Raw genomic sequence first — 8,687 nt, forward strand, 5'->3', positions numbered from 1 at the left:
CTGGGGATTCCAGCTGAGGCCTCATGCTTCATGGCAGGCACTTACCCGAGCTGTCTCTTCAGTGCCTTTTTCCCATCTGTGGTTGTTGTTTTTCCGAGACAGGGCTTCTCTGTGGTGGTGTTGTTTCTGCTCTTCTGGGGCCCTGCCACCCAGCTCCCAAGTAAATCACACACGGAGGCTTATTCTTACTTATAAATGCCTGGCTTTAGCTTGGCTTGTTTCTTGCCAGCTTTTCTTAACTTTAAATTATCCCATCTACCTTTTGCCTCTGGGCTTTTTCCTTTTTTTTTTTTTCCTTACTTCTGTGTATCTTACTTTCACTCTTACTCTGTGGCTGCCTGGCTGGGTGGCTGGCTGGCTGGCTGGGTGGCTGGCTGGCTGGCTGGGTGGCTGGCTGGGTGGCTGGGTGGGTGGCTGGGTGGCTGGGTGGCTGGCTGTGTGGCTGGCTGTGTGGCTGGCTGGCTGGCTGGCTGGCTGGCTGGGTGGCTGGCTCCTGATAGCCTCCTCCTTCTCTGGCTACTTCTTCCCTCTTTCTAGATTTCCCCTCCTACTTATTTTCTCGGCCTGCCAGCCCCACCTGTCCTTCCTCCTGCCAAACTATTAGCCGTTCAGTTCTTTATTAGACTGTCAGGTGTTTAGGACAGGTACAGTCACATGGCTTCACAGAGTCAAACAAATGCAACATGAACAAAAGTAACACACCTTAAAATAATATTCTACAACATTCTGTCACAGCTCTGGCTGTCCTGGAACTCACTTTGTAGACTAGGCTGGCCTTGAACTCCCAGAGATCTGCCTGCCTCTGCCTCCAGAGTACTGGGATTAAAGACATGTGCCCTGGGCTCCTTTATCTGGATTTAAAAAAAAAAAAAATACAGGGGTTAGAGTGACGCCTCAGTGGTTAGAAGCACTGGCTGCCTTTCCAGGGGACTCAGATTCTATCCCTAGCACCCACATGGTGTATCACAACCTTCTGTAACCCAAGTCTCACAGGATCCAGTACCTTCTTTTGGCCTCTGAGGACATTGCATGAATGTAGTGCATAGACATACACAAAGCCAAAATACCCATACACACAAAATAAAAAAGCAGTTTAAAAAGTAATTTTGTTTTTTAAACTTACACTTAAGTGTGCAGGTGTTTGTACCATCATGGGGCTGTGGAAGTCAGAGGACAGTTTATAGATGTCAGTTCTCCTTCCCATGTGGGTCCCTAGGGTCTCTCTTGGGTTGTGAGGCTTGCCTTACTTAGTCATTTCACCAGCCTAGAATCTTACATTTTCAAAATTATCTATTATAAATTAGAAAAATTGACTTTTAAAGTCTTACAGGCTTTTTGTTTGTTTGCTTGCTTTTGATTTTGTTTTTTGAGACAGGGTCTCTCTACATAGCCCTGGCTGTCTTGGAACTCACCGTGTAGACCAGGGCTGGCCTTGAACTCACAGATATCCATCTATCTGCCCCTGCCTCTTGAATCCTGTGATTTAAAGATGTGTACCCCCATACTCAGCTGCTCCAAGCCTGTTTTTAAAATTTCTAATAAAAATATATAGGATTATGTTTATGTTATGGTGCTTGAACTTCTTTTTGAGAAAAAATTTGTAGGTTTGGATGGATCAAATTGTATGTATGTATGTATGTATTTATTTTGTTTTTCAAGACAGAGTTACTCTGTAGTTTTGGTGCCTGTCAAATTGTATGTATGTATGTATGTATTTTGTTTTTCGAGACAGGGTTTCTCTGTGTAGTTTTGATGCCTGTCCTGGATCTTGTTCTGTAGACCAGGCTGGCCTCAAACTCAGAGAGATCTGCCTGGCTCTGTCTCCCAAGAGCTGGGATTAAAGGCATGCGCCATCACTGCCCAGCAGATCAAATTGTTAAAAAAAATAACTGGTTGGGCGGCACATGCCTGTAATCTTAGTGCTCAGGAGTCTGAGATGTGAGGAACACCCTAAGACACTGTCAAAAACAAACAAACCAAAAGACAGGCAAGGTAGTACATACCTCTAATTTTAGTATTTAGAGGCTGAGGCTGGAAGATTTCTAGTTCAAGGCCAACCCTTCATATTGAGACCTTGTCTCAAAAAAACCCAATGTAAATCACCATTTTACCCTGTTGAGAGTTCTTGGTTCCAAGAGGCTCCCATGAAATGTCAGGGAGGAGCAGGAGGTCCTTACTTGTCTGGGGTCATCATTAACTTTTCATTTCTGTGGCACAGAATTCCAATAGCTAATTAACTTGGTGTGCCATCTGAATCTGTTTAGAGTTGAAAGAAAGCCTTTCTCGAATGGGATCCGATTTGAAGCAGGGCTTTATCAGCTCTCTGAAAAGTGCGTGGCAGACACTCAATGAATTTGCACGTGCTCACACCTCTTCAACTCAATTGCAAGAAGAATTGGAAAAGGTGGCCAATCAGATCAAAGAGGAAGAAGAAAAGCAGGTAGTCGAAGGTAAGTTTATATTGGAAGCGTTTCCCTGGCAGATGATGTTGAAGAGCATAATGCTTGTAAATTGTTGGAGAGGGGTTTCCTTCCTAGACCTGGTCAGATTGGATAGCTCCTGATAACTGTACTCTCAGACGCTGTCCTTCAGAGTCCACGTCACCCTTCATTGACTGTCAACCAAGCTTTCACCTGATAGTCCTTGGACTTTTCTCTGAGTTTGAAGATTTTATTCAGAGTTTTCAGGCTGGGGTGGAATGGGCGTTGAGAGCGAAGTTTGTAAAGACTCCATGAGGCTCCCACCCTCTGCCCCTGCTGAGCTGTGGTTTTAGAGACTTCGTCGTCTGCAATGCCAGGTCATCGTGCTTTGTGACTTTCAGATTCTAATTCTGCCCTTTTTTCTTTTTCTGCAATGTTCTTTCACCCCTTCACAACTTCTGCCATGTTGGCTCTCTGTCCTCTCTCGGGGAACCAGTCCCCCTTCTCTGGAGGAGTGGGGAGCGAGCCTGGCACTCCTCAGTTGCTGCGAGTATCAAGTGATAGTCATTGAACCCCGAGAGTCAGCTAAAAGCAGAGGATAATGATCAAGTGGTTGACTTTGACATTGAAATGGTTTAAATTCTAGCAGAAAAGATTGTTGAAAGTCCAGAACTTTCCAAGGATGAGGACTACCTAGGAAAGGTTGGAATGTTAAATGGAGGCCGCCGGATTGATTATGTTCTTCAAGAAAAGCCAATCGAGAGTTTTAATGAATATCTTTTCGCTCTTCAGAGTCACTTATGCTACTGGTAAGTACTTTTCACTTTGATTCTCTTTGAATGGCTTTATCTACAACAGTGTTTTCACTGTCGTGGGCTCTCTCACTAATTACCTTTATTTACAACAGTGTTTTCACTGTCATGGGCTCTCTCACTAATTACCTTTTGTGATGGACTTCATAGGTAACCCGTTGACCTTCACAAACATCTCCCCCTTAGTTCTTTGTTGTTGCTGGCTGGCTGAGGAGAGATTTGGTCAGCAGTTGACGGTTCTGACTTGTTGACAACCTCTCTAAGTCTGCAGAGAGTTTACTTATCCACAAGGTGTCAGTGTGTTATCTGCCCTTGACCAGAGACCATTGGGACTTGCAGTGATTTATAGAGGGATCTTTAACAGCAGGAGTTTAAGGCCTTTAAAAGCATTCTTAAGAGCACGACTGCTCTTCCAGAGGTCCTGAGTTCAAGTCCCAGCACCTACATGGTGGCTCACAACCATCTGTAATGAGATCTGGCGCCCTCTTCTGTATACATAATAAATAAATAAATTTTTTAAATAATAAAATAAAAGCATTCTTCCATATGTCCCCAGCACTGATTCCCAGCTTCTTGAGTATTGTTTTCTTTCTGCTAGGGAATCTGAAGATACTGCCCTCTTGTTACTTAAAGAAATTTATCGAACGATGAACATTAGTCCGGAGCAGCCCCAGCATTGAGCAGACTTGTGTTTTACTGGGTGAGTTAATCTTATTAAATGTGTAAGTGCAGATGTTTTTGCTGCTGGAGTTTTGGGGTTCCTTTGTGATAGATGATAGAGGGAAATCAGGTCCTCTCATGGAATTTAGACTCATTAATAAGAGGATTTAAGAATGGACTCAAATGGAAGCTCGAGGACAGTTGTACTAGTGTTTAAAAGAAAAACCAGGGCATGCCAGCTTTAGAGGAGCATGGAGGAGAGGAGGAAAAAGGAGAAGGAAAGCAGGCCATTTAGGCTGGCACAGGGGTGGCTTGGACTCTGGCCACAGGGGACTGTTGATGAGAGACGATTGAATTTGGGTCTGTTACGGAGTCTGGAGTTGCTCATCACTTGCTGATGAAGTCACTGTGGAGGTAAAGGAACACAGAGTTAAGGATGCCTCCTGTGGGTTTTGATATGAACTGCTGGGTACATGATGGTGCTTTTCCCTGCCTGGGCCCATCGAGGGAGCAGGGCTTTGGTGGTAGAGTGGTGGGTAGTGATTCCTGTTTGGTTGAGTCCATAGTTGATAATGTTGGTCTGAAGAGCAAAAGAACTCTCAGCGCTAACATTGACTTTAGAGGCATCTGCAGAGATTTGCCATCCAAGGACTCAGTTAGTTGAGGTCACCTTGAAGGAGTCCTTGGAGTAAAAAGACTCCAGGACTTGAGCTCAGGTGAGGGAGGGTTGCTGTAGCAGTTGTCAGAGGACAAGCAGGAATGGCCTTTGGCTTCAGGCAGACACAGACCCTTACTGGTGACCTGGATCAGAGTTGCTTTAATTTCAGGCCAGAGGTCAAAGGTGAGAAGAAGGAGCTTTGTCATGAGGGTATAGAAGTAAGGCAGTGGGGATTGGTGGGATAGGAAGGCGTTCACTTGCTGTTAGAGATGTCCCAGAATTGAGCAGAGTGAGAATTGTGGAGAAGGGGATACTGGGGTGGGGGCATAGGAAAGGCAGGGAGCATGCAGCCAAGTGTTGTCAAGAGCTGAACTGTGGGGAAGGAGCAAGTCAGTGATGTGGGCACAGGTATGGGCTGGGGGGCGGGGGGTGTTCTTGACAGGTTCTGCCTTCTCTGGAGCAGATAGGAAGGTCACCAGCTGAAAGTCAGGCAAGGGGCCTGCTGGGCCAGTTGAAGAGAGAGAGCAGATGGATACCTCAGTGTGGGAGAAAGGAATTCACCAGCCCAGTGTGGTTGGATTTTATTGCAGGTTGGAGTACCTGCTGATACTTTGATCATAAATTTGAAGTTAATTACTTTGTTACAGTGGCTTGCCTTCTCTGGCCATGTTCTGCTACCTGGCAAGGTTTAAAGTCGGCAAATACTTGTCTTTATCAGGGATAGGCAAGATAGGATGGAGGTGGAGACTCACTATAGTGGGGGTACCAGGGACATGGACCACATATGGAGGATGGAGGCTTTGGGCAGAGAATGACTGGTGTGTGAGGAATAGCGATTGCCGAGGCTCCTGTTTGCCCCGTGACAGGGTCCTTTGGAACTGTCATACAACAAATACTTAATGTTAAATACTTATTCTTCAGATTTATTTTATGTGTATGCTTGAGAGAGAGAGAGAGAGAGAGAGAGAGAGAGAGAGAGAGAGAGAGAGAGAGAGAGAGAGAGAATGTACACACCATGTGCATGTGGGAGCCAGTGGAGGCCTGAAGAGGGTGTTGGATCCCCTGGAGCTGGAATTATAGGTGGTTGTGAGGTGCCTGACTGTGGGAGTCCACAAAAGCTTTCTAGTGAGATCTGAGCTTGCTTTACACAGCAGTGCTGCATTAGGAGATGGCACTTGGCTGTGCTGGGGGAGGCCTTTTGCTCCACCCCTTGGCCTTCCTTTAAAATCCCATTAGTAGAGACAGAGGGGCTGGTGGGTTTGGACCCAGGCCCTCCTGAGCTATCCTGTGTTTCTGTCTCTCTCCTCTATATTTCTATCTACATGGTTTTCATTTCTCCCTGCTCAAGGGTGCCCTGGGGGAGATAGTGGGAGCAGGCCCCCACACTGATGTGGGTGCTCGGGATAGAACTGCTAGTTCCCTGCAAGAGCGGCAAGTGTTTTTTTTTAATGGCTGAGCTCTCTCTCCAGCCCCAGCTTCGCTTAAGTTTTTATTTTTCATGTTGTTTGCTATCTTACAGCCTGTCTTTTTCTATGTCAGGTATTATGTTATTTTCCCATTGGGTATATATTTATATAGACATATTTGTTGTACCAGAGATTGAACATAGTACCTTGCACATGCTGTACCACTGAGCTACATGCTCAGCCCTGTTTACAATTTTTGTTTGTCTTCTTAAATGGATTATATATACATGTGGTTCAACTTCTTTGTTTTATTTTATTTAGATATTTTAAAGCTTTTAAATTAACATTTACTTACTTATAGTTGGGTGTATGTGTGTGTGCCATGTGTGGTGCATATGTGGAGGCCACTGGACAGCCTGCTGGCGTAAATATTCTCTTTGCAGTATGGGGTCCCAGAATTCAAACTCAGGTCGTAAGGTTGTGTCATAAGCATCTTTACCCACTCTGAGCCGTCTCACTAGCCTTTTTTGAACCTGTTTATTGAATTTCATTTCATGATTTTATAATTTATTAATTTATCCTCCATTGTTCAGTATGCCCCCCCTCATTTTACTGTTATACATAATTTTGACTTGTAGCTTTACATGCTTATTGCCTGTCTCTGACTTGAGATAAACCTGTGAGTGGCACTGTGAGATCTCAAATATTAGACATTTTGAAAGGCTTTCTAATCTGTTCTTACTGTTCAGTTGCGTTCTAGAGAAGCCCCTCAGTTTTCATATTCACTGTTAATGTATAATTGCTAGTTTCTATTCCCCCTTGCCTATACTAATTGTTGCTGCGTTTGAATTCTGGCAAATTGAGCACCGGGAATTGCTGAGTCATCATTTTGGTTCTCTCCCCATAACTAGTGAACTTGAATAGCTTTGATGTATTTACCCTCCCAGATCCATTGCTTTGTCAATTGCCTCTTGACCTTCCTGCATTTTCTGGCGGTATGGGGTAGGACTGTTGGATGGGTGCATGTGTGTGTGTGTGTGTGTGTGTGTGTGTGTGTGTGTGTGCCTGTTTGAATATTTTTGCTTAATGAAACTGATGGGTGATAGTGATGTTTCAGGATATCCTGCAGTTCCCTCCAGTTTGTTACTTGTTTTTACTTTTTAGGTTAGATTGGGAGTGTGCTTTAAAATTAATGACTACTTAGATATTTACTTCTGCTTGCTCTTAGTTCATTTAACTCTAGAAGTGTGTGGTCTTGAGAGGGACTTGACTTGTCCTAAATAACTCGGCATTATTTCCAGTGCTGTAGTTGAGTGTCCTTTTTACTGGATGCCTTTATCATTTGCCTAGTATCTGCTTTCTGGGCATTCTGATCTATTTATTTATCATTCTTCATTGATGGCAAGGGTGACACTTCAGCATCTTTTTGTTGTTGTTTGAAAACAGGGTTTTTCTGTGTTGCCTTGGCTGTCCTGAAATTCACTCTGTAGATCAGGCTGACCTCGAACTCACAGAGATCCACTTGCCTCCTAAGTGCTGGGATTAACGGCATGCACCACTATCATCCAGCTTGTTTTTTTTTCAAAGACAAGGTCTCACTGTGTAGCCTAGGCTAGCCTTGAACTCACAGAGATTCACCTGCCTCTACCCAGCGCTGGTACTAAAGGTGGTCACCACCATGCCCAGCTTTGTTGTGCTTCTTGACCTTACTGAATGGGTCTTTGGCACAAAGCCACCAGCTTCCCCTCACCCCACCCCACTCCCCATCCCTGCCTTTTGGAAGGTGTGTCTGAGGACATGTGCTTGAAGCTGAACTCTGGCAGTTGCATGCAATGGTTAGTAAAGTTGAACGTGTGGCTGACCCCATGATAGAAGGGAGCAGTTATTAGTGAGACTGTGAAGTTCACCGAGGGTTTTTAAGACTCTCTTGTCTTTACAGGAAGTTCCAGCATGAGTGCCATGGCTGAGAGGCTCCGTGGCCATCCCCTCTTTGCTCCTGTGATGATGACAGACAAGTGACTCGGCAACAGTAGCTAACATAGGCTTCTCAGATGTAGGAATTGATTGTTAAAGGCACAGAATGGAAAGAAAGACACTGGAAAAAAATCAGTACCACACTTGGACAGTATAGATGAAAAACTGCAACCATAAAATGATGCTGTGGAAAATTCTCAGATCTGTTTAGTTGTGTAGTTACAGAAATTAAGTGTGTCCTAATGAAGAGATATTTGTAGCATGCAAACAGTTATTTCTATTTCTTGAAACTATTGTCAATGGGCTATTAAACTTATATTTTTCTTTGTATTAATGCAATATGTTATTTTTATTTAAATATGGACTTCTTAAGAAACTATAGTAACATGATTTTTAAGAAACTTATGCTTGGTTGGGCGTGGTGGTTCATGCCTTTAATCCTAGCACTTGAGAGGCAGAGGCAGGTGGATCTCTGTCGTCTGCATAGCAAGTTCCAGGACAGCCAGGACTACATAGAGAGACCCTTCACAACAAAAAAAAGAAAAAGAAAAGAAACTTACGCTGTGCTTTAAATATGAATTGCTCTGAGCTGCCCTGATGCAGAGTTGTTTCTGCTTGTGACAAGGCAGTAGCCAAGGTCTCCTCAGCCCTAGATGACCTGAGTGTTCACGAAGCCGAGCACCGCTGCTGAGAGCCTAGTTACAGGATGTGAAGCACTTGTGATGACCTGACCTCTCCTGGTTTGTCCACATCCCCT

General features: G+C 44.4%; 1 protein-coding gene across 1 annotated transcript in view; it reads left to right on the forward strand.

Moving 5' to 3' along the window:
- The window catches only part of LOC118577368 (SEC23 interacting protein), a 32,714-nt gene extending 24,318 nt beyond the window's left edge, over positions 1 to 8,396 (forward strand). The window contains 4 exon segments of the mRNA XM_036177532.1: positions 2,265 to 2,450; positions 3,067 to 3,229; positions 3,831 to 3,932; positions 7,896 to 8,396. Of these exon segments, the coding sequence (XP_036033425.1) occupies positions 2,265 to 2,450; positions 3,067 to 3,229; positions 3,831 to 3,912 (431 nt within the window). The 3' untranslated portion in view covers positions 3,913 to 3,932; positions 7,896 to 8,396.
- The last annotated feature ends 291 nt before the right edge of the window (positions 8,397 to 8,687 follow it).

Source organism: Onychomys torridus, chromosome 1, assembly GCF_903995425.1.
Source record: "Onychomys torridus chromosome 1, mOncTor1.1, whole genome shotgun sequence".
Taxonomy (NCBI): Eukaryota; Metazoa; Chordata; class Mammalia; order Rodentia; family Cricetidae; genus Onychomys; species Onychomys torridus.